This window comes from Perissodus microlepis, chromosome 14 (genome assembly GCF_051167445.1).
Source record: "Perissodus microlepis isolate ML-2025 ecotype Zambia chromosome 14, ASM5116744v1, whole genome shotgun sequence".
Classification (NCBI taxonomy): domain Eukaryota; kingdom Metazoa; phylum Chordata; class Actinopteri; order Cichliformes; family Cichlidae; genus Perissodus; species Perissodus microlepis.
This window is the reverse complement of record NC_140474.1, coordinates 20,799,863-20,825,834: the sequence shown is the minus strand read 5'-3', so window position 1 is coordinate 20,825,834 and position 25,972 is coordinate 20,799,863. Positions and strand designations below refer to the sequence as shown.

At 40.5% G+C, this 25,972-nt stretch overlaps 1 protein-coding gene and 1 non-coding gene across 2 annotated transcripts in view; both read left to right on the top strand.

The window, feature by feature from the left end:
* arhgef17 (Rho guanine nucleotide exchange factor (GEF) 17) overlaps window positions 1-22,226 on the top strand; it is a 67,916-nt gene extending 45,690 nt beyond the window's left edge. The window contains exons 3-25 of the mRNA XM_084949911.1: window positions 1,625-1,702; window positions 5,684-5,866; window positions 10,424-10,540; window positions 10,988-11,080; window positions 11,189-11,365; window positions 11,504-11,554; window positions 11,668-11,777; window positions 11,914-11,999; window positions 12,172-12,290; window positions 12,571-12,778; window positions 12,943-13,016; window positions 13,107-13,190; window positions 13,308-13,411; window positions 14,360-14,475; window positions 14,569-14,688; window positions 14,769-15,036; window positions 15,146-15,232; window positions 15,392-15,459; window positions 15,651-15,799; window positions 15,969-16,143; window positions 16,314-16,409; window positions 16,870-17,052; window positions 17,998-22,226. Of these exons, the coding sequence (XP_084806037.1) occupies window positions 1,625-1,702; window positions 5,684-5,866; window positions 10,424-10,540; window positions 10,988-11,080; window positions 11,189-11,365; window positions 11,504-11,554; window positions 11,668-11,777; window positions 11,914-11,999; window positions 12,172-12,290; window positions 12,571-12,778; window positions 12,943-13,016; window positions 13,107-13,190; window positions 13,308-13,411; window positions 14,360-14,475; window positions 14,569-14,688; window positions 14,769-15,036; window positions 15,146-15,232; window positions 15,392-15,459; window positions 15,651-15,799; window positions 15,969-16,143; window positions 16,314-16,409; window positions 16,870-17,052; window positions 17,998-18,206 (2,955 nt within the window). The 3' untranslated portion in view covers window positions 18,207-22,226. The remainder of the gene's footprint in view (window positions 1-1,624; window positions 1,703-5,683; window positions 5,867-10,423; window positions 10,541-10,987; window positions 11,081-11,188; window positions 11,366-11,503; window positions 11,555-11,667; window positions 11,778-11,913; window positions 12,000-12,171; window positions 12,291-12,570; window positions 12,779-12,942; window positions 13,017-13,106; window positions 13,191-13,307; window positions 13,412-14,359; window positions 14,476-14,568; window positions 14,689-14,768; window positions 15,037-15,145; window positions 15,233-15,391; window positions 15,460-15,650; window positions 15,800-15,968; window positions 16,144-16,313; window positions 16,410-16,869; window positions 17,053-17,997) is intronic.
* Window positions 8,820-8,892, top strand: trnam-cau (transfer RNA methionine (anticodon CAU)). Its single transcript has one exon. It is a non-coding gene; the product is annotated as a tRNA-Met (tRNA).
* Window positions 22,227-25,972: the final 3,746 nt, after the last annotated feature.

The window sequence follows — 25,972 nt, the reverse complement described above, 5'->3', positions numbered from 1 at the left end:
TTGGTCATAATCCACCCCGCTGTCTTGGGATCTTTTACTTTACAGACTGCTGGGAGTCTCCTGCTTTAAATGTCAACAACATTAAATTTTCATTTCCTATTAAAATGCTGTTTCTTTGCTTGACAAAACAGAGCTCACTTGCTTTCTTTGTGCCCGTGTTGTTCTGCTTTCGAGGATCATTGCGGAGTTTGAGTGCAGCTGCTCTGACCTCGCTGGTTCAGGGACTACTTTTGAAGCGTGAACTTTCAAAGGATCAGAAAGAAATAAATGTGAATAAGATGTTCATAAGAGGTTTCACAGCAGACCATATATATATATATATATATATATATATATATATATATATATATATATATATATATATATATATATATATATATATATATATATATGGATTCAAATATTTCTTTAAGCTTTGATAATGTTTCGATAAGCTTAACCAATCTTGCAACAATCTAGATCTGCTCTACTGAAGCAACCCCTCAAGCTCCCCTTGAGCTGTTGCTTCAGTATGGTAGGCACCAGGCACGATGGGTGCCTTATTTCATCTGCGTCTTTACTAACCTGGATGAGCCCATCACTCTGGAAAAGGGAAAATCTGAACTAATCAGACCTCATGACCTTTTTCCACTGATCCAAAGTCCAACCTTTCTTCTTCCTAGCGAATTGAAGGCTTGTTTCCCCCCCAATTATCCTCACTGATAAGTGGTTCTCTTAAGGCTGAACAGCTTTTTCAGGGATTTAATTTCACCAATTGGTGAAAGGATCAGGATTTTTTTTTCTGACTACATTTCTTCTTTGAACAAGGCTCACGACTATCTGTCCAGGTTTTAATAATGCATTGGAGGGTCTTCAGCCTAGTTTTAGCAGTTTCGGCAAACTTGTTGACCAGTCTGAAACTGAGGAACATTATTCCACCACTGCAGGGCACGTTTTCCAGTATGAGAAGCATCTCACTGCATCAGTTGAGGTTGAATAACTTGTTGCCAGAGAAAACATATGAATCACTCTATGATAAGCTTAGTTAAATCTAGGTGGAGTTCTTGTTTTTTTTGGCCCGGCAGTGTTTGTGTTGTTTTTGCATTTGACGTTCTTTGTCATTTTCCACCTCTGTATTTACTGATTAAAAATTTAAGTCTTAACTTTCTGAAGAGTAAACATACACTCTGCTCAGATTTACCCCATATCAAATTTTGCATCCCGTGTAGAATTTCCAAGTAAACCAAACGTATTTAGTGTTTTTAGGCTTTACACGGCCTTTAAAAGCTCACAGTGCTTTCTGATCCTCCATAGCAAGATTCAGTTGTATTTGCTGTACCTGGTACACACTTGACATACTTGACCTTTTGAATTCTAGTTTATTTTTACTTAAAAGGACTCTGTACAAAAAAATTAGGAGAATGCATTATATTGTATTAGATTTAGCTAATAGCTATTTTCCATCTGCAATCGCATGGGCAGGTGAGCATAAAACACCACCGCGATATTTTTACAGCATTGCATGTGCGTCTGTTTGTATATTATGTGGTTTGTTCATGACATAAAGGAGCATTAGATATGACCTAGATGACCCTACAAACATTAAGTGACCTTATATTTCTTTCTTATTCTTCTGTCTTCACAGGATATGAGGAAGCATGTCATGATGACCCTCTTAGACACAGAGCAGTCATATGTGGAGTCACTGCGTACTCTTATTCAGGTAATGTAACACACACACACACACACATACACATACACACACACACACACACACACACACACACACAACTTCACATGCTCTCTTACGTATCTCTTGTTATAAATGAGTCGTATTCGCAGGCAGACACGCAGAATAACTAAAAAATACAGATTGCTGAGGACATGAATACTGAATAACTGTGGATGTTATGTAATCCACTTATTCTCATTCATCCTGTCAGGCTAATCTGTTAACCCCGTCACATCCCACTGTCATCAGCATTATCTGCCACACACACCCACACTTCTGTATCCTACACCTGTCTGTGCTCTAATAGCTGACTAACCTTTACCCCAAATCTTAGCCACATCCCTCTGTCTGGTTAACACGTTCCCAAACATGCACACACTCGCTTTGGCACCCTGTGATCACCCTGTTGTGTAACCTGTTGCTGTTCGCTGTGTGTGGGTGAACAGTAAGCATGCGTCTGCATTTTTACAAAATGTTCGCTCACATGCGCACACGCTGACTTTGACTGTGTGTGTGTGTTTCTGTGCGTATGTGTGGCCACAAAGTGAATAAACCCAGGCCGTGTTCCCATGACGACACAGGGAAAGTAAATGTTACCACGGTGACTGGTGTATAAGTGCAGATCCTTGACGGAGGGTGTCAGATTTAGTTCGGCTGAGACGGCTCTTAAGCAGCGCTATCCAAAGTTGAAATCGGACTCTTTTGGGTTTAAGTTGAGGGACTTTTGGTGAAGCGCTCTGTGAATAATACAAGCTTTTGCCATATAACTAAGATGATTTTGAATCAGAAAGTACTTTGTGTTTAGTAAAGCTGAACTAATAACAGTGGTTTTAACAGTCTAAACAGTTTACACCTAGTCTTTTAAGAGAGGGCCATTATGCTCATTTTCCTGGTTGCATGGTCAGTAGCAATACTCATGTAGGCTGTTGCTTTTTAATGATGCTCAGGACACCAAAGTGTGGCTGGAAAATATCCACCACACCATTACACCATCAGCACCAGCCTGAACCTTTACAAGGTAGGACGTAGGCATCCCTTCATGTTGTTTATACCAATTTCTAACCCTACCATTGAGTGACTTCCTGTTCTCAGCTGACAGAAGCGGCATCCAGTGTGGTCTTCTGCTGCTGCTGCCCATCTGCAGATTCAGAGGTGTTTTTCTCCATATCTTGGTTGTAACCAGGGTTATTTCAGTTACTGTGTCCTTCTTGTCATCTTGAAACAGTCTGGCCGATGTCTTCTGACATCAACAAGATTTTCAAAGACACTTTTTTGGTCTTTTTTTGGACTGGCCTGTCTGTCTTGTTTCTGTCTTGTTCTTGGTGATTGTCTGCCTCAAAAGCAGCTGAGCTGCACATACAATGACACACACTATAGAACAGGTCTGTTGTACCCCGATTCACATTTAGCCCAAAAAGATCCAAAACAGATTTATTCTCTGCAGTACAGTTGTACAGTATATGCATGTGTTACCTATGTGATTAAATAATATTTGGGTTTTTATCTGGCTTAAAGATTTTAGGCCTTATTTAAAGCAAAATATACAAAAACACAGGTTTGAAATGGACATGTTGGACACACGAAGGAGAAATTAAATTAACATGGATATAGTAATGGTGTAATGGTGGCTAATGGTGTAAATGGGCCATGTCACAAAGACAAATGTTGCCACACAGTTCATTCAAGTTGATTCTGGAGTTTTTCCATCAATGTGCATGTCTGTCTTCCCACTTCACTGCTGCCGTACTGTACCTGAGACTGTATCTAAATACAGAGAGGAAAGAGTTCGTTGAAACTCAGGTGCTTTCCTGTGACATAACGTTCGCAATTCCAGGTTGTTACTGATTTCTTATGTAACACATTTCCAAGAAAAATGGATAAAGGAAGTCAACCAGCTTTCTTTAGTACAGATGTTTTAACCAGGAGATTGAATTAAAAGTGAAATGTGTCATGCAGTTCGTCAGTGCAGCATTCACAGCTTAGCGGACTTTGCAAATTTGGGAGCAATAGGGTTGAATCTGTCTGAGTTCATTTAAGAGTTAAACTTTGAAATTTGGAAACTCAATTAATGCGATCACAGTGTGAGCGTCTCTGAGTTTGAGTGCGTCTGAGTCGAGCTTGTCGAAAGCAAAACTGTGTGATCTACACAGAATAAGGACAAAGGACAAAGTGAAGACAACATGTGATGGCAAAACCCAGTTTAATCAGTTTGTTAATGTGCCGTCTGTGTCGATTGTGTTTATTCTGCGTTTACCCCGTACTGGCCACAGTGTTCATGAAATGTCTGCTCATATCAGCCTCAATCCAAGATTGAGATATCAGGGTATGCTGTAACCAGGCATACTGTGTAAACATGTGCAGGTTTGACTTGTGTTTGTTAACGCGTTTATCTTTTGTCTTTCTCTTGGTGTTTTCGCTTATTTGTGAATGCAGCTTTCATTCATCAGATAATGCGGGTGGCGTGGTGTGAGGAATGAATTGCCAGACGCCAGCTGTTTTGAGCAGTGGCTGTTTTTGCAGTAAAGAGACTGCTTTTAGAGTGCATGAAGATGAAGATTTCAGCAGCTTTAAACATACAGCTGCAAAATTCTTGTAAACACATATTTTGTAAAAAATGAAAGAACTCTTTTAGCGTGAATCTTAGGGCTTAAATTGTAAGAAATAAATGTGTAAAATTACAGAAAATGTTCTAGTGGCTAGTGTTTGTTAATTCAAAGATAATATCCTATTTTGTTTATTTATTTGTGTATTTCTTTATTTTACTGTGTACAGATGGTGCAAAAGAAGACGTTTCTATAGCACATAGAAAACTTTCTGGTTTTTTACTATCATTTAATTATCTTTTACTCAGTTACGTTGGTGTGACATGAATGGCCATGGGGTGGAGATCTTTATCAGCTGCAAAATGTGTGAAAATGCAATTAAAGGTCCAAAATTTATGTCGTACTTCACACTTTCACAAGGCCATCTAGTGGGATGGATTGTTGTCCTTGCCGGGCTGATTCTGGCCCCCGGGCCTTATGTTTGACACCCCTGACATGAACAGTTTTTGCTCTAAATCTACTGCACACCTGACAAAATTGCAGACTATGATGAAACAGCCTGCTTGGATAGAGAGCCTGTTTTGATATTGATAGCATCATCGTATTTATGGCATCCACTGCATTTTGATAAACATATGTGCAGACTAAAAGTGGAACACAGTAATAAGAAGTTGATTTTTTTTAAACAAAATTATTACAAGCAGTAAGACTGCAGTCGTTTTTTTATACGTGTGGCTTCTGGGAAACACCGGTCTTGGTGTTTATACTTTGGCATGGTTCAACTAACAGGTTTACAAGGGTAAATTCTGTCACAGCAAACTTTTGCCTGTTTATAATTAAGACTTTACATATCAAAACAGGCACTCGACAGATGTTGTCTTTCTTGGAAGTTTTATACACTTGTTATTAAAAATAGAAGCGTGCTGGGAGAGTGCAGGCCTCTGCCAATTTTATAAGATCGCTCACCCGAGATTTAATGGGTTCGTATGTTTACCCGCTGAGGTGAGAGGAAAGATTTATGTCATGCTTAGGCAACTGTTTAAATTTTTAATTAGTCCACTGATCACGTGTGAAAGCAGTGGCAGGTTGATATAGAACGTGACATCAGTTTGAGAAAACACACTTACTATTGTTACTGTGCCAGTAACACTAACAGACATAAACTGAGGGATTACCACTGGATTTATTGTTCACTGGTTTTGAGAGGCAAGCTTGATATAAGCTCTCCTAAATGGATTTGTTAAACAAGTTAAACTGGCCTCCTTTGCGTTGTCTCCTCTTCATTGTTTTTGGCTGATAAAGTAACTGGTGCAATGAAAAAGTCTAAAATCGATTGCAATACTTTCTTAAAAAGACAAACACCTTATTAGTTTATGTCAAACATATTTATATGATCTGCTTGCTCATCAGCTGGTGATTCTCTCCTCAGGGCTACATGCGTCCTCTCAAACAGCCGGACAGCGGCTCTATAGTGGACCCCCTGCTGGTGGACGAGATGTTCTACCAAATCCCAGAGATCCTGGAGCACCACGAACAGTTCCTGGAGCAGGTCTCCGGCTGCGTGAGCCAGTGGCACGACAGGCAGACCGTTGGACACCTTCTTATCCAGTCGGTAAGCAGATATGGCAATAAGTCAAAGAGCACACATGCAGCTTCTTAACAGATGAGAACATAAGATATTTGGGCCATCATCAACACACACATGGGTCTTAAGAAAGTGTTGGACCATCAGAACACCTTCACTGTGCCCCACCCAAATCTTTCATCACAATTTTGTTTTGTGGCGTGAGCCTCAGATGAGGTCGCTTCTTCAGTTTAAAGTTTTAGCTTAAACTGTAACAGTGAGGAAATGGCCCTCACACCTTGGTGCACGTTGAGGTGTGCCGTCACACAGGGTTGTCCTGCAGATTAGGCGTTTCCTGCAGTCATTTCGGTGTGCTACCTTTACTCTAATTGTCTGTTGAACAAACAAGTTACTTGTCACTTCCTGTGTAGGGATGGGTACCGGTATCCGGTGCCATTATGGGACCGGTTCTGACATAAACGGTAGTAACCAGACCGAAAAGCAGCGCACATTTCGGTGCTTTATTTTGGTGCTTTTTTTTTTCCTGAGATGTCATACACTTTGGATTCTAGCCAATCATTTGACCTTTCTGAGGATAGTAGGCGGGCCCAGGTACGTACGTTCTTTTAGAGCAGAGCTACAGATTAAAAATGCCCAAGGCGAAGCGGTCAAATTCTGTCTGTACTTCACAGCAAAAGATGCAAACCCAGCAGCCTGCAACAAGTGCTTTAAGGTGATACTGTGCAAATGAGGTAACACCTCGAATCTGATGAAACACCTGACGACGTATAGCATTTTGTTAAAAGCCGAGAAATGCGCCGTATTTGACAGCCTGCTGCGAGACCTCACACCGTGCACATCTACAGCGGGTGTGGTGCCTGTTATCGGACCTGGAGTTAGCAACATCCTCCAAAAACCCGAAGAGTAGAGTCCTGGCCCCTAGCCCTGCCAGTGTAGCAGAAATGATGACTGATGATGATGGCAGCAGCAGCCGTTCTTCTCTGCGTGAGTAGCTTAATGTTGTTCGTGTGTAAGCTAACCATGTTATTAAATTAATGCATGTAAGGTGAACTAGCAAACACCGTCGTAGTTACATGCGGCTGTCTTCTTGTTTGATGGCAGATACTCCCTTCACCCTGGCCAAAAAGGCTAAAATGACCAAAGAAAAAGAAGGAAACAGCTAAACATGAGAGGTTTTTGGACAAAGTTTGTGTTTTTTCCATTGATTAAGCACTGCTTCCAGCCAAGAGTGATACCATAAATCCCCTATAGCTGCAGAAAAGGCTAACATTGTTATCTTTTTACAAAAAAACAGCTAAACATGAGAGGTTTTTGGACCAATTTTGTGTTCTCCATTCTTTAAGCACTGGTTCGAGCACCGTTTAAGCACCGGCACCGTTTCAAAAGTACCGGTTTGGTACTGGTATTGGATAAAACCTAAACGATACCCATCCCTATTTCTGTGCACACTAGGTGGCATCAGAGGTCTCCACTTATGCTGTATTCCAGAATAAGTCAAAAGTCAGATTTTTGGAGTTCTCGGTTGGCATTTGAATCTGGAACAACCCCGCAACTTGGATTTCCCGTTTAGGAAGTTGGAGCAGCTCCAATCTACAATGGCGTCAATGAACACGAACAGCTTTAAGACTGTAATTTTTATCTAGGAAACTGCCATTAATTAATGAACATGTTGGAGAAGACCCACTTATTATATGTCATGGTGTATCATGTGTGGAACCCACAGTGAAAATTTAATGTGCGTGGGATGATGTTTATTGCTTAGTGGAGATGTCCTGTAGCCACTAGGTGGTGGTATGAGCATGACTAAATGCTGACACATTAGCTGTCTCCAGACTCAGACTGATCTCAAACATGTGACATGTTGAGACAGACTGAACAATGTACATTTGAGCTCTAACAATTTCACAGCCTGTGATAAATGATCATTCTGCCATGGACATGCCCGTTAACGAAAACTTAAAAGCTTCCCAATTTACCATTGGCAAGTACTTTTTAGTCGACTTTAACTGTTTTGGTCCTGGTACCAATACTGCCTTTGTATAGGAAGATTGTCCTATTTTAGCATATTCAGAAATTTTATCTTGACTGTTAGCAAGAAATCCCTTCACGTGTTCCAATAAAGCTGTTGTGCATGAGAAAGACATGGAACATCCTACAGTTTTAGCCATAACACTATCCCATTGAATTTTGAATTAGTTAGAATTGGTCCACAACTTAAAAAAAACAAAGAAACCACTGAAAGTTACACCTCTTCATCTGTAAAGTGAAACCTTTATGTTGATGAAAAAGATAGCGTGTGCGGTGTTTCTGTGGACGCTATTATTTGCAAAAGTAGGGGCAGAAATGAAGCATCTGTGCAGACATGACTCATACGACATTTACTTTCCTGTAGACGTGAGCTTGAATGAATAAACAAACTTCGAGTGAGGGGAAACTGTTTTTATTGAAAGATGGTCTATAGTTGGCAACACTAGTTTCATATTTTGTTTTTCCAGTGACCGCATGTTGACCCATTTAAAACTTCCCATGACCCAAGTGTGGCTCCCAAAGAAAAAAAAAAGTGCTCCAGAGCTTCAGTTTTGGGCTAAATGTCAGATTTGCGTTTTCTAATTATAAAGATAGAGGATTTTAATTCCAGGCTAAGAGATTTTCACTAAACAAATTCATCACCGAAGGCACTCGAATGCCAGCATTTGTTCCCTCAGTAGGTCCATAATCAAAACCCCTAACAACAAACTGCATGTTTAGTAGTAAAGCAGATTGAGAAATGAATCACAAAATTAAATAAACTCATTAATAATTTTTTCCTGTCTGTTTAGAGTAGATGTTCCTTAAAATGACGGTGTAAGAAATGCAATAAAAAGATAACACTGAAAATAACTGTGTGCCTTTCCAGCTAAAGCTGTTGCAACGCTCAGAATGAGGACCCCTCCCCCACCCTTTCCCGCTCTTAAAGCGGCAGCAGTCGCTAGCTCCACAGGCCTCGTTGGCGCAGTAGGCAGCGCGTCAGTCTCATAATCTGAAGGTCGTGAGTTCGAGCCTCACACGGGGCATGATATTTTCTGTCTCTTTGTTTGTCCAAGTTGTTTATATGTTTCATAGATTTTAGAAAAAGTCTTACATGAAGTGTTTTGTTTATAATATAATGATAAGTTAAGATGAATAGGATTTATTAAACAAAACACATTAGACTCTAATGCAGTAAGTCCTACAATGAAGTGCAGGCCTTACTGCTGTCTGTTACGCAGCCATCTGGGAGCATTTGTTATGACAGACAAACTCAGCAGGGGTTCGAAGTTCATTTTGTCAGTCCATAAAATCCCGGACGTTACAGTGATCCCATGCTAATCGCAAACAAACAGCAGAGACGCACAGGAAATAAATACTACAATAATAGTAAACAATGACCTTATCAGGCACAACACTGACACGACAGTTTCATAAAAAGTAGATTCATGTTTTCATAACTGTATTTTTTTACTTTTTGTTTTTAGAATATAATATATGCACATTCAGCCAAAGGTTTTACTGAATAGTTTAATCGTCATTACATCATTATGGGTGCAAATATCAGTTGGGGTTTTTGGGGGTGGTCTAATGTTCGAAGGTTAACACATCCAGTGTATTTACAGGGTAAGGAAACTAAGTTTCACCAGATTTTATTCTTAATCTTTCTTCCATTTGTTTCTCCCCGTGTAACTAATCTTGCTCATCCTGCTCAGATTTTATTTGTCAGACTTTTGTTACTGAGAGGCGGATGATAAGGATAGGGAAACCGGAAGTCAGTCCATTTCATCAAAGGGCAGAAAGATGATGACTCAATGACGCTAAATACAGCACCACATTGTGGTTCTCTCTCTGCTCGTGTCGCCGACTGCTGTGTCTTCTACCCTTTTATTTGTGAAAAGAAAGCAGGTCAGGGTGATTCATCTCAATCTGCGCATTTCTGTTGTGAGACAGAGAGGACTGCATCCTCAGATTTCTTCTTCTTTTATTCCTTTTTTTTTTAGTGCCAGTTAAATCAAGTGGAAATCCACTAACGTGAAGGCTTCTTTGTGTGGCTTAGGAATTAAAATGGTAAAATAGTTTGATCTTATATGCCGTTTGTTCTGTTGTTGTCTTCCCTGATTATTTAAACCTCTTAAGTGTAGCTGGTTTATACTGGAATTTTATGTTTTGCGCTTTGCAAGAAATTGAACAAGACTGTGGTGTCTGTGTTTCACAACAATCACCACAACAGTCGCCTCAAGCTGCTTTATATTGTAAGAAGAAGACCCTTCAATAATAGAGATAAAACCCCAGCAATTATATGAACCTTTATTGAACCAGCAGGGCTCAGTGCATTGTGGGAAGCCCCCAGCAGCTTAGACCCATTGCAGGATTCAGGGTCACCTGATCCAGCCCTAACTATAAGCTTTATTAAAAAAGACATTTTTAACTGTCTGTCTCCTGAATCCAAACTAGGAGCTGAAAGCTGAAGGCTCTGCCTCTTATTCCACTTTTAAATACTCTAGGAACCACAAGTAAGCCCTCAGTCTCAGTGCACAAACTAACTGAAATGTCCTCCTTTTCCTCTCTCTCTAGTTCTCCAAAGAAGCACTAGCTAACATGTACTCTGCATACATTGACAACTTCCTCAATGCTAAAGATGCTGTGAGGATTGCCAAGGAGGCCAAGCCAGCGTTTCACAAGTTTCTGGAGGTGAGTGTTGGATTAAAAAAACTTCTTTTATACATAACGATGCAAGCTTGTCCACTACCAGCTTTTTGTTAGTGACAAAAATGTAGCTTTAAGCTTTAAGTTATGTGTTGCTTTCAGTGTTCTCATTTTTTTCCTGTTTTATAACCATCATCCAGCTTCATGGCAGGCAGGGTCAGAGTCAGAGAGACTTTATTTATAGCTAAGGGGCAATTCATATAGATGATACCTTGCCGACCATACATACAATACACAAACATCACATTGGGGAGACAGGTCAGGCTAGGTAGCACTGGCCGTTTGACCGCAGGAGCAGCTGCTGTGGAACCACTTCACCATCTTGTGGTAGAGATGTGAATTACAGGATTGAGCCAGCTGTAGAGCCTCTGATACTGGTGGTTCTTATGTCATCCACTTTGTCTTCATCCCCCCCTTCTTTTAATCTAACAGCAAAACATGCGTGAAAACAAGGAGAAGCAGGCTCTGGGTGATCTGATGATCAAGCCGGTGCAGAGGATTCCTCGATACGAGCTGCTAGTTAAGGTGAGTGATTTAAAAATCGAACTATGAGCCTGCTGTGAAAGTTACTCAGACTGTTTAGTGATGGAAAGCCCACTTAAACGGAAATGAATGTGCTGTTGTTTGTTCAAGGATTTGCTCAAGCACACTCCAGAGGATCACCCAGACCACCCGTACTTACTGGACGCCCAGAGGGACATTAAACGACTGGCGGAGAAGATCAATAAAGGAAGACGCTCTGCTGAGGAGGCAGAGAGGGAAGCCAGGGTCATCCAGGAGATTGAGGCACACATAGAAGGAGTCGAGCACGTGAGACATTTGCTTACCTCTGCTGATTTGAGCTTTGTTGTCTGAGCGTTATATTTTTTTCTAAAGCCGCTTTCACCCAGCATAGATAATAAAAACAATAAAATAAAACAATAACCTCCTTATATGTGTTTGTCTCAGATTCTAAACCCCCAGAGGAAGTTCTTGAGACAAGAAATAGTCATGGAGGCGGTAAGAAACACTCCTGGAATTATATTATAAAGCTGTATTATATTATAAGGTGTGATCCTCTTGTGAAGGTTACATTTTTCTAACCCTGTACTTGTGTTCCTGTCTCTCTGTAGAAGACAGTGGGTGGAAAGAAGGATCGTTCCCTCTTCCTCTTCAGTGATCTGATCATCTGCACCACTCTCAAGAGGAAGTCTGGCTCATTAAGACGCAGCTCCATGAGCCTGTACTTAATGCACACAGGCCATCAGAGCACAGTTTCTAAACCATACTGCCCCCTGGTGTTAAACAATATGTACACCAGATGTTCACTTTGTTTTGTCGATTACATCTTTCCTGTTTTTCCCTTCATCCCTCCTCAGATACTCTGCTGCCAGCGTGATTGATACTTCAAGTAAATACAAGTTTTTGTGGAAACTTCCCCTGGAGGATGTGGAGGTGGTGAAAAGTAAGGCTCTTATGCTGCAGTTTGTGTAGAACATGGATCTTTAAGTCATATCTACCACCGAAACACACAAAGAACCAAAATAATTTTGTTGTTTGGTACTTTGTTATATAAAATCACCTGGAGAAGTAATGTGGAATTTGCTTTTTGCTGTTTATTTTTCGCCCTTTTCCAGGCTCCACGCAGGCAACAAATAAGGACAGTATCCAGAAGATGATTGGCCGGTTAGATGAGGATCTCAGCACGCTGGGTCAGATCAGCAAGCTGGCTGAGACCCTCAGCCTCCCACACCAGGTGCTGTGAAAGATGCAGTGACAAAAAACTCCATCGTTCTCTCTCTTTGCACATCTACTTTTCTTGGACACATGGAAACTTGTTTATTTTTGATCTTTCTAGTCTCCTCTTTGAAATATTCAGTTATATACAGGTTGTTACAGAGACATAAAGAAAAATCTTTATTGAGCGTTTCATCTTTTCTCTCTTTCGTCCTCTTTTGTGCGTTTGCGTTGTGTTTACAGCTGAGTGTGCGTGGCACTTTGAAACTCAATTCTACCCTTTTTTCCTTTTCTTTCAGCCCCTAGACGAAGTAATAAAGGATCTGATGGCCTCGGTGCACAGGGAGCTGTCGGATAAACAGTCGTTGGCCTTCAGTATGACCTTCCTGCCCACGAAGCTGGAGTTAACCACTGCTTCTGCAGAGACAAGCTTCATTTTTGAGTTTGCTACACCTGACGCTCGCTCCAGCTTCGAGCAGGCCTTCGAGGAGGCCAAGAAAAAATTAGGTAAGTGGAAAAAAGTTTTAGAGTGAGATACAGTATTATTTTCTCCACTAGTTCAGGAGCTAAAGCATGTGGGCGATTTCATGTCTTGCTTGACTTTCTTTAAAAAAAAAATGCTCTTACTTCGATCTAAATATGGCAAATTCTTTTGTGTCATGTGTATTTAGCGATGAATAAGGACCAGTGGGACCCAGAGTTCCTGAAGGCCATTCCCATTATGAAGACCCGCAGTGGAATGCAGGTGAGAGCAGTGGGAAGCATTTTCTGTGAAGCCGCCCTTTTTTTTTATCCACAGAACAGAGGAACTCAATACTTTGCTGTTTGTCTCCAGTTTTCATGCGCCTCTCCCAGCCACAGCTGTCTAGACAGCGGATGTGAAGTGTGGGTGTGTAACAGTGACGGATACGTGGGACAGGTGAGAAGAGATTGGATGCGATTATTCCATGTTCTCCAATCAAAGAGGAAGAAACAAACACAACAAAAAACAACATAATTTGGATTCTGTAGACTGATGCTGATGTTTCCTTTGCAGGTTTGTCTGCTGAACATCAAAGATGAGCCCACAGTGGAGGCGTGTATCGCTGTCTGCTCAGCCAGGATTATCTGTATTGCTGCAGTACCAGGACTTAAGGGAAGGTCAGTCAGAGTCTGGCACACACACACACACACACACACACACACACACACGCACGGATGTGACTGAGTGCACAGATAGACAGGTTGTGTCTGATTTAGAAAAGAATAAATCTGATGATTCTATGTTGAAGGTCTTTAATGAAAAGTTTTTTCCAATTTCACTGATCTGTTTTTCTACAAAAAAGAAAGTTATTTTTGTTTGTTTTTAACCATATAAACTGGGCTAAAAGTCAGCTATATAGTATTACCTTTTAATGATCATTAAAAAAGTTGATCCATCTACTGTTCACTGAAGCATCATCAGAAATAGTCTCAGGGGATGGGTGGCTGTCAAGAAACCATCCTTAAGAAAGGGAAACACGGAGGAAAGGCTGAGGTATTCTTCATGTAATTACACAAGACCTGGTCTGAAAATCAGTGGCAACAGGTCTTAAGACTTCAAATCAAGAGGGGAGACGTGCAACATTCAGTGTCTACAGCTATCTGTGAATTATGAACACAAAAGTACTGTCAGATTTGATCCACCATGCAGTACCATCTGGAAAGCTTCTCAGTGGTAACAGGTTCATTTTTCTGCATGACAATGATCCCAAACACATTGCCAATATAGTATAAGCATACCTGAATAGAAAGTACACACAATCCACACAGTCGTGGATTGGCCTCCCCAGCACCTGGACCTTTGCATTATTGAGGCACAGAGACATAGAACAGAACAAAAACGCAACCAACATCCAAAGAAGAGCTTTGAATGTCCTTCAACATGCCTGGAGAAATATTCCTGAAGACTACTCAAAGACATTACAAAAAACCTTACTTGAGCCTTACCCCACAAAATCTTTAATCTCAGTAAAAAAAAAACCCAAACAGACAAGATCAAGTTTGCATCTAACGACAGCTACTGTCTGTTCCTGACTTTATCTTAACTAATCGCTCTTGACTTCCCAGGGAGCGTGGATCAGAGCCTCCTCTTGCACCTACCTGTGTGGCAGCTGGTCACACCCAGCAGCAGCTCCTCATATCCATTTCTCAGTCAACTCCAGAATTAACAGAGCAACCCACAGGTGAGTTTAGTGGCTTTCTAAATTATATCACTTCATGTTCTTCTTGCATAAGGTCTTTTGTGAAATTTGTGAAAATGCATTGATTGTATCCAGGACCAGGGGCGGAGCTTGTTCCGTTTGACAGTGACGACACAGATGACGAAGATTCCCCCAGTCCCTCTTCAACCCTACAGAGTCAGGCCAGTCACTCCACCATATCGTCCAGCTACGGCAGTGAGTAAACACTTCGGTCACACACACTTTATTTACACCCTCACGGTACCAGTCCTTCAAATCTCATCTTCACCCCAAAGATGACGAGGGTCCAGGCTCCAAGGACATGGCTACAGAGACCACGAGCAGTGAGGAGGAGCAGGAGTTCCCAGTGCCGAGCTCATATGGCTCTCAAGGGATGCTGGGGGTCGGTGGCGTAAGCCGCGTCCACGCAGAGAGTCCGATGGATGGCCGTGCCATGCGCCGATCGTCTCGAGGATCTTTTACCCGGGCGAGTCTGGAGGATCTGCTCAGTATCGACCCAGAGGCCTACCAGAGCTCTGTGTGGTTGGGAACGGAGGATGGATGGTGTGTGGAATTACTGGACCTGTGTACTCAAGCGATTTTGATGAGCTATCTTTGTTTGTTTGTTGGTGTACTGCTTTCACCTAATTTCCTATGTTGCTGCCTTTGTTAGCATCCACGTGTACCAGTCCTCAGACAACATCCGAAACCGTAAAAACAGCATGAAGATGCAGCACTCGGCTTCCATCCTCTGTATACTGTGAGTCTGCCTAGCTAACTTTAAAGTAATAGAGAATTATTCAAAAACAAATTTCAAAGGTCAGGGATGCCAGATCTTATTGGATACTATCTAAATCCTGCTTTTACTTTACCTCCTTTCATTTTTCCTTTTTACATCCTTCCTTTTTTCTTACTTCAGGTATTTGGACAACAAAGTGTTTGTGTCCTTAGCAAATGGAGAGGTGATTGTTTACCAGAGAGAAGCAGGTAAGCTCAACTGTGCATGTGATTGGAGTAAGCAATGGCTGAAAAAGAAAACGCTGTAGTGTTGCTTTTGGCATGCAGCACTTTTATTTGTCCCCGATCACAGCATCATTCCACTTCTGTCTTGCATCCTCACTTGACTGTCCTGGCCTGGATCTTTAGTAAACTCTGTTACTGTTGATCTGGATTTGCAGGTAGTTTCTGGGACCCTCAGTCTTCTCAAACATTAGTTCTGGGTACACCTACAAGTCCTGTCACCAAAATGGTTCCCGTAGGAGGGAAGCTGTGGTGTGGCTCACAGAACAGAGTCCTTATCATCAACACAACTACACTAGTACAAGAGGTAGGTGGAAAGAGTAGATGAGAGGGAAGCAGAGAAAGATTGGCTTTGTAGGTCAGAATCTGGAGGCTTTAGATTCACATCGGAATAAAAAGCCAGGCTGACGAGACTGAAAGCAGGAGCACTGGCGCGGAAGAAAGTTTACCCCCGTCTCTTTCTTTGTTCCTCCCAGCACTGGTTCCAGGTGGGCACTGACAGCAGTCGGTGCGTGACATGCATGGTGGCGTACAGTCAGGGTGTGTGGCTGGCGTTGCAGGGCAGTGCGCAGGTCAAACTATACCACGCTCAGACCTGGGAGAGCCTGACAGAGGTCGACGTGGCACCAGCTGTGCACAAGATGCTTGCAGGTATGCAGAAAGACTTTTTATGTGTTTTAGTTGTTTGTAGTATTATAGTTCTTTTTATAACATTTTCCTTTTTCAAGCTAGTGGAAAGAAAAAGTGTTTGTCATTTTTAAACTTTAACAGTGTCTGACCACTGTCTGTTATTAATCTGACTTTGTTTGGTCCCTGTTCAGGTGCAGATGCGATCATCAGACAGCACAAGGCTGCCTGTCTGAGAATCACAGCCCTGCTAGCATGTAAGGATCTGCTGTGGATCGGCACCAGCGCAGGTAAGAAAACATGTTTAAATGGATTAACCAGATTTTTAACTTTAATCTTGATTTAATAGCAAATTCGAGTGTGATTTGACATTGTTTTTTGTATGTGTAAATGGCCTGTATTTGTATAGCGCTTTACCTAGTCCCTATGGACCCCAAAGCGCTTTACACTACATTCAGTCATCCACCTATTCACACACTTGTGATGGCAAGCTACGTTGTAGCCACAGCTGCCCTGAGGGGCACTGACAGAGGCGAGGCACTGGCGCCACCGGGCCCTCTGTAGGCAACGGGTGAAGTATCTTGCCCAAGGCAAGGGCCCAACTGGCCCAAGGACACAACGACTGAGACTGTCGGTGCCGGGGCTCAAACTGGCAATCTTCCGATTACAAGACGAACTGCCAACTCTTGAGCCACGATCGCCACCATGTGTGGCTCAAATAGCTCACTACAAGCTTCTGTTTTGTTCCAGGGGTGGTTCTTACGCTGGTGATCCCAGCAGTGAGCTCAGGAACTGTGGCTGGGACTCTGAAATTTCCCCTGGTGCCAATGGGCTCAGCTCACGGACACACGGGCCACGTCCGGTTCCTGACGTCAGTCGAACTACCAGAAGGGTTTGACATGAACTTCCCTCCTAATACAAGTGACCCCACAGGTTAGTGCTGCTTCCTTTTTTTGACATTTATTATCAAAAAAATTTCTAACTAGTACATATCACTGATGTAGTAAGGGTCATTCTCTAATTTATTTCTTTGTTAAATTAAAATATTATGTTATTTGAATAATTACACCTTTCTTAGCTATACATTTGTTTTTAAATCAAATGTATATAGTTTTAAAATTAATCAATCAAAAATCTAAACACTACAAAAGTGCTCATCCCCACAGTCAGGTAAAGTGGACAAGCACTGTGTTTTGTGTGCTTATTTATTTTTCCATTCAAATGCAATAAGGTGTATATATCACAATCAATTCCTCATAGTAGGTCCAGTGTCTCTCTTCATTTGTGAGAATTTGTCTGTTTTATCTCATAATTTCATAAGAAGCTTTTAGTTGAAGTTGCTGATATGACATATTTTACTGTTAGGGAATTTAAGAGGGGAAAAAAGAATTATTAAATGGCAAACTGTAATTTTATGAGTTAAAAATCACTTAGATGTGATTTAATGCCCCTGAGGTTTAATGCCATTTTGTAAAAAGCATAAAAATTTCATGAAAATTGTCACTGGTTTTACCTTCTTTATGGATTTGTAACAGCAGACCGTTACTTACGGACCATTACTTACTTATTGACTATTGCATGCTTCTTTAGGTAAATGTATAAAAAAGATTTTTTTAAAAACATTATGCTATCATTTTTGTGAGCACATGAAGTCAACAAGTTACGTGATAATTTAGTTTAAATGTCTTTGTTAAATGTCTGAGTTTAAATAAGCTTAAATTTATCTTAAGAGATCAATTTTAAGACATCTTGCAGACCCAAAACTGAACATTTGTGTAGAATGACTTTTAGGTTTGTACATATCTTTTCTATTTTGCTCCAGAAATATTCCAACTTGTTTTCAACTCACATTTTCATTCATTCATCTTCATATTTTAGGCAATCAGTCCCAAAACAGCAGCACAGTTGATGGAAGTCTCCAGAGGCGCGACTCCGCACGCCGCCGAGCTTCTGCGCACATCCCTCCGAAAACCAACCATCTAGTCATTTCCGGTGGCGATGGTTACGAGGACTTCAGACTGACTAATAGCAGTGAAACAGTGGGACGGGATGACAGTACCAACCACCTTTTGCTTTGGAGGGTTTGAGACAATCGAACTGTTAGTTTTACCGACCTGACCCAGCCTCCCTCTGGCTGAAATCAGCGCACAAGCTCCTCGTCCTTTAACCCCATCAGACTCCTCACTTTTCGGTGTTGCTGTTGCGTTCTTCTGCTCGGTCCACTGGTCTCTATGTGCGTAACGTGGCTGTCGACTCCCCGGACTTCCTAATGAGTACGATCACTTCAAATCCAGTTTTCTTGTGTTAATGTTTCTGATGATGTGCATGTCTGTGTGTGCTTTTTCGGTTTGTGGCATCGGCCGAGTATTGTCTGCAAAAAAAAAGATGTTTAGACTGAAGGAGCCAGAAAGAGACCGAGAAGGGGGACTTGAACTATCACAGATGGACATGTTCAAAATGAGAATGACAAACAAGAAAAGTCGACTTGGATTCTGCAGAGTCTCTGCACATGAGGCTGAAAGCGGACATTTATGAAAAACTCTGGCATGAATCAGGTGAAGCATGAGCTTGTCCTTTGAAATTATGTTTTTTGGAACGAAACACTTCATCTTAACTTGAGCTTCACATAAAACGCCTCCCAGCGATCTATAAATGATTATAAAAAAAATCAACAAAAGTGAAACATATTAACACAGACTGTAGTTTGATGGATATTTGGAATAATGAATATGCCCTTGTTTTTTCAGCTAGATTTTAAGCATATCGAAGTTTTAAATGTCTGATCTTATAAGGAAGTGAAGGACAAACATCAATTCCACTGCCATCGATAATACATGTTACTGCTAACATCATCTTTCCTCCTGTTTAGGGAGAGTAAGCATCATTTAAGTGCAATATGTGGCAGTAGAGGTATGTAACAAGACTGAACACATATACTCCCATACATTCATGCACGGCCTTCACTCAGTGAGTCAAGAGATTTGTGAAAAGCACGTGTGTTCTCTGTAGAAAATCACATCAGCATTTATCTTTTTTTTTCTTCACATATTGAATTTTTGTTTAAGATGACAGAAGTGTAGATGAAGCAGTGTCCCACTACTGGTAGAGGGAAAAAAAAAAGTAGATTGAAGACATTCCTTCTTAACGCGACTATGCCAAAGCCTTTTGTGTGCTAATGTGTTGACACTAAGGGATCTGAAAAGATTTCTTTTGCCGTGAAATTTTCAGTGTTTGGAGCGTTCTGTCACGAGGAGAGATAGGTGATCTTTAAAGATGACGATAGGCTGTGGTAACAGATGAAGATAGTTATGTACAGTATTTATGGTTTTGATTTTTAGCGCCGCCTTTTACAGCACTTAATTTATAGAAGATGTAGCTTCCACTTTTCTTTTCAAGTTTAATAACGAGGAGGCTCGGTTAACAAAATTGATTACCAGGAGACAGATCTGCACACAAGGGGTGTAGGGATACAGTCCGGTCATGGTTCGGTACGATTCATAAGACTGGGTTCTTGCACTGTTTTGCATTATTTCCCTTTGCGCTGCATCTCAGAGCAGCTTTTAGGGAGACTGAAAACACAGCCACGCAACCTCGTAATTGTATGGAAGTTTGTTTCCGCAGCCATCTTTAAGAAAAATTTTGAGTTAGCACGTCGAAATTTTGATTTATTATCCTGAAATTTCGAGTTGCGTGGCTTGAAATTTCGACTTACTCAGAAAAAACTTGAAATTTCGAGATGTGTTACCTAATAATAACTAAATACCTCAAAATTTCGACGTAGCTCTGTCAATGTCACAAACAAGCTTCCATATGATTGAGTGCCAACTTCTAGAATATGCCTACATTCTTTTCCAGCTCCACTGTGTGTATTGTGGCACTTTCTTTACAGGACATGTAGCACTAAAATGTATGGATACACCTCAAACACACCACATCACACAGACAGGTAGCAGTAGCTGCCGGAGAACCAGATGCTTGTAATAAGGAGGATAAGGACAAATGCTGAGCAACTGCACGTGCCTTCAGAGAGATAAAGGTTAAGCCATTTCACTTACACATGCACAGTAACGGTGAAAAGTCAGCTCTGCCTCATCTTATAGATGTCAGTGGAAGAAAATCATGACTACAGCTTGCACACACACACACACACACACACACACACATGCTTGCCAGCCAGGCTTTGGGGTTAATCTGAGATTGTCTTTGATCCCTCCAAGCCTAGCAAATACTGCATTGCACCTTACCAGCCATCTGGGCACTTCTCCTCAGCTTTTCCCACATCCATACATGAGGATCCACTGTGAGAGATAGGCTAACAGCTAAGAGGATTAGCTGGCCTTTGTGATAGCTGCTAACTAGCAAGCGAGCCTCTGTTAAAGTGTAAAAAAGTGCAACTTAAGCGCTCTGTTCCAGTTGGAAAGCATTTTCAAAAAAGAGCTTTTTTCTGGTTCCTCTGTTGAAGAAAAATTCACGTAGCCTGTTAGCAAAAATTAAACGACTAGCTAAACATTTTGGGACGCATACTTATTTGGTTTCTTGTCAAGAGTTAGCTAAAAAAGATTTATATAAATCTTGTGTGTTTATGAGAACAAAAGTTAAGAAAAAGCTAGCTTAAAAAACCCCATCTACCATTGTTTTTGAGGAAAGCTAATACCAAACAAAGTGTGTCGGGGTTTATGTCAGTTTATAAAAAATGAAAAAATAAAGCAGCGAGCTTAGAGGTTAACTAGCTAACAGTTTTTTCAGCTCATTGCGGCTTCACTATTTCCCATTATGGTTTTAACTTCTCATTTACCATATTATGTGATCCTGGTGTCATGGTTTATGGTACACTTAAGTAACTCTCACAAGAAAATTAAAAGGTAACGGTTTAAAATTTTCAGTTTCCGCTAACTTTGAGGTAGCAGACATTTATTAATTTTTTTTTAATGTTCAACAGAACTGATTAATGTCTGTGTGAAGAACTGCCCGAGATAAAATTTTGTGTATTTTTGCTGGCTTGAGAGCGTCAGAAATCCCTGCAGAAAAGGAGTTAGTAGCCATATTGGTCAACAGTGAAAAAACATCTGTCCGCTGTCTCTGCTATATTTTCATGGTGTGGGGTCAAACGTAATTATTTTCCTAAGCTTTAAAGTACGGAAGCCTGTTTCTGCCACTGGGAAAAACAAAAACAGACAAACAAACAGTTACTCAAAAGTTGAAATTTCGAGATATGGAGTCTGTAAGTCAAAATTTTGAGATGCGTAATTTCGAAAGTTTGAGATAACCTGAACTTTGATATAATAGCTTAAAATTTTAAATGAGATCTACCTGGCTTTTAGTTTTGTGTGACAGAAGCAAGCCTCCGAAGAAAAGAGTTTGGTCATGGTCAGCAAGTTTGAATACAGCTTTTTCGTAAACTTTGGTTTTCTTCCGCCTTAACAGTATACTTTTACTGCCTCAGTAGTCACACATGTATAAATGATTGAATAATCACATTTTCAGCAGGAACATTTTAACCCAGTGAAAATGAAACTGAACTGCTTCACACACAACCTTTCTTAACGTCTTAAATATGAAGTAAAAATAATCAAAATCCCGCCATCACTGTAACTATCAGCAACATGTATGTAAACCTCCTCATGCCCATTTGTGAACCGAGTCTTTATTGTTGTAAATATTGGTACATACTGCCTTTTTTCTGTAAATAGTGCACCCATGGTCCTCAAGTGTTGATATGAATCTAATGGCATATTTTTATATATTTGTGTAAGGTTTGTTTTTCCCGTTTGTATTTTTTCTCCCCTTCCCCTCTGGCATGCGCTGTCAGTCATGTTTAAGTTATAACTGTCATAGATCTTACAAAAAAAGAAGGCAAGACGACCTCTGACAGATATTCATGTTTTCACTCCAGAACATGCTGATGTTTGCCTTGTTACAGATGTGACCAGGAAGGTAAAAATAAAAGTAAATAAATAAGAAGCTGCAGTTTTGCACTGCCACCTGGTCGTAACTCTATTGGACATGTTGCAGCTGTGATGATGAGTCTATCAGAGTTGCTTCCTGTACGTAGCTGTCCTTGTTTTGTCACTGTGGTTTCCTCTTTGTAATTAAATCAGTTCACTGGCTCCAGTTTGTGCTCATTTTCAGAAAGTTTGCACTTTACAACAAAGTATGTGTAGTCATGTGTGCACATTGCTCAAGAGTTGTGCGGTGCATTAGACATCATACAAGAGCTGGTTGGAAGGAAAAGTGTGTATTTCCCGACTGGTTTCTGGATGCTGCTGGCAGGTGGTGGATGAAATTAAATCAGCTGCAAAGAAGGTGCTTCACTAAATCTTCCTAGCGATTGCTTTGGTTGCTACCGAATTGACACAGATGCCTGTAGTTTTTCACATTTCTCTGCAAATACTAATTGCCTATTTAATAAGTACAACTTTTCAAATGATGCAACTTTTACTTGCAAGGCAAATCTTTTTGCAGACAAGTCTGTCAGTTCCAGTTAAATTACTGCAGGAATATGCTAGTGACCAAAGCAACCACAAGGTGGTTTTTGCCAACTGACTGGGGAATACACATTTTTTTGCCTAGTGACAGGTAGTTGTCAGGGTTGATTGGTCTGTAAGCCTCTGTGACTGGGACTTGATCAATTTTTGTCCCAGCAGCTGCCATCAACCTCCACCAACAACCCGCAAGTAGTTGGGGATGCTCATTTTGCCCTCAGGATCGGTGGCTGTAAGATGGTTGCAGACCAGTCTACGCCTTCGTGACTTGAGATTTATTCACTTTATCCTACACTGTCACCATGATTATCACACCCCGAAAATGTTGGACAAATTAAGTGCTCAGATGTTTAGAGCCTCATTATGAGGCTCTGTCCATCCGTACACGGGTATTTCGGTAGCTTCATTTTAATGTAGTTTGCCGTTTTGTCAACACTTAAATGTTTAAGTAAATGAAAATGTATATTTAAAAAGAAAAATACCTTTGTTTGCGCTGTTATTGTTTCGCCGTCTCTCATTTTCCAAATCTCCACCTGTTTTTTCGGCATGCTCTTGATAAGTATTGAATTTAGCATTTTTACGTGGACTGAGGTGTTTTTCAATAAGGTAGTTTTTGACTAACATGGTGATGTGATTCTTGGACGTTTTCTCCTATGTTTGATAGGAAAGTAGATAAAACGAGCAGAATACCAGTGTTTGTTTCTTTTGCTCACAGACATTAAATTAGTGGAGTTTTTCTATTGAAACTATGATATAGTACAAATTGGTGAAAAAAATAATTCTGGCCAATATTCTTTAACAGTACAGAACACAAGTTACTGTGTTCAGACCTGTACAGTTGCTACCAAAACACTCACTATGTCCGATTATATTGATTGAAAAACAGGCTAATTTCCTTAATTTTCATAGACTGCCCATAGCACGATGTTAAAAAGTAAGTCACAAAGTTCATATACACAACAAAATAATTGTACATACATACACGTTAATAAGATGACAAATTCGAATATCCCTTTGTTTCTTCTTTGTTTCTCACATTCATGAATGATACTGAGCTTACCCTCACTGCCTCATGACGAAAAACAAAGTAACCCCTGTGATTTTCAGCAGGCTATTGCTACTCAACTGCCTTTTAACCCACTGACCTACAATGATGTGTATTGTGATATGATAGTCCTGCAGTATAATTGAATGCGGGACATTTAGAGCACACACACAAATCCACTTGTCCCTCCCTACTTAATGACGACTTGCACACGTTGCAGCGTCTCCACAGAGTATTCAAATGTACTAAACAGTGAGGATCTGTATGATGACTGAAGGAGTCAGCACAGAGATTTGTCTGTGCTTCCCCAGCATCACTGAGAAATATTGTGAGTCATTGCCTGACACCAACTCAATAGTCCAAGCAGTCAGAAGATGGAAATCTACTTCATCGCTAATATCAGATGAAACAATACTGTATTACAGTATTTGAAAAAAGCAAGAAGCGTGTATGTGTACACCCAAGAGTGCCTGGAATTATAGATATTGTGATCAGTGTTAATCACTTCACCTAGAAATGTTTTTAATGTTGTGGCTGATTGGTGTAGAGAAACTCTTGAATAAAATAAATAAACATTACCTTTATTAGGATTTTCCTTTATTTCTGTCATATACAGTTGTGATCAGACGTTTACACCCACTGGGCATCAATTTGTGGTAATTTTGGGCTTTTAATGATTGCTTGAATTTATTTTTGGATTTTCTCTAAGTAGCACAGAGTCAAAATAACATTATATATATTATATATACAAAACACCCCCACTAATATTTGGTTAAATGTCCTTTACTAAGTTGTAGCTCGACCAGACACTTTTAGTAGCCATCAACAAGCTTCTGGCATAATGCTGGTTGGATATTTCACCACTCTTCTTGGCAGAATTCTTTAAATTGTTTCAATACCTGGCAAAGACACAGCTTTTATGTGTGGTCAAACTTTCAATAGGGTTGAGGTCAATGAGGTCACTCCAAAAGCTTAATCTTAGCCTGCTTTAACCACTCCAAAACCAGTTTTGATGTGTGTTTCGGGTCATTGTCCTGTTGGAACACCCAACTGTGTCCAACTTTCAAATGAGAAGTTGAAGAATTTGGAGTTAGTACTCCTTTTGGAGCAGTAGCTTCTTTCTTGGTTGACACCCTCTCGGTCCATGGCGAGGTAAAACAGGGTTCTCTGTGGAAAGAGATGTTGGTGTCAGGTTCCTGGGTTGTTTCCTGAAAGTCCTAACCAACTTCCTCTCATCTGACAGTGACAGTTTGGGTCTTCTTCCAGATTCTGGCAAAGAGGCGACACATCCAAATAACTTGTTCTTATATACGATTATTTGGAATAATAATCTTGGAATCTGCAGGTGTTTAGAAATGGCTCCAAGAGACTGAACTTGTAAATCTACAATTCTGCTTCTTAGATCTTCAGAGTTTCTTGGACTGTCCCATTATTCTGAGAGTTTGTCAGGCCAATAACTGCTGTCAAACAAATTACTTTCATGACAGAAAAGAGAAACTACCAGCTGAAGTCAATCATGATCACTAACAAGAAGTTAGGCCTTGTCCTTGTCATGTTAAAACACATTATATACACTTATGTATGCTGAGGGCCTGCACTGCACTGAAGCCCTCACTTCATAAAACTAGAAAGATATATGCACATCCACACCAAGGGGTGGGTGGAGGGGCCAGTTGCTGGGAAGAAAACATGCAGACAGTAAAAAAAGAAAGAAAAACACTTGGTCACTGCTGGGCTCCAGTTTTATGTATTTAATGCACCACAAAAATGAAGGTTTCAAGCATATTTGCTTTTCATAAGACACGTTTACACTTAGTGGCTCTGCTACTATTTTGAACCGTGAATCATTCAAAACGACTCCAGCAGAATCCAAGAAAATCTGAAAATGAGCATAATAGGTCCCTTTTAATATTACTTAGCCTGAATTTATTTAGAGAACCAGAGGATTACAATAATAATATGGTATTAAAATATTTTCCTGGGCTAGCTCTGTTGTCTAGGAAATGAAACCTTGTTGGCTTTACGTGTAATATGGACTAGATTTAAAAGTATTTTAAAAAAGTCTTGGCAAAAATGTCACAAGATAAACTTCTAAAATGAGTTCAATATAAAACAATGAAACATTAAGCTTATTCTTTTCATTGTCTGACTATATTAAATTTAGTTTTTAATATGGAACGTTTTTTATTCATCTGTAGTTTAGTGTTTATTTAGCTTTAAACACTCTGGGCCTCCATATTGCGAACTGAATCTGCCAGGCTTTGAGCCACAGGTGGCTGTTGCCTATACTACCGGCAACAGAGGGGGTTTACATGCACACACACAC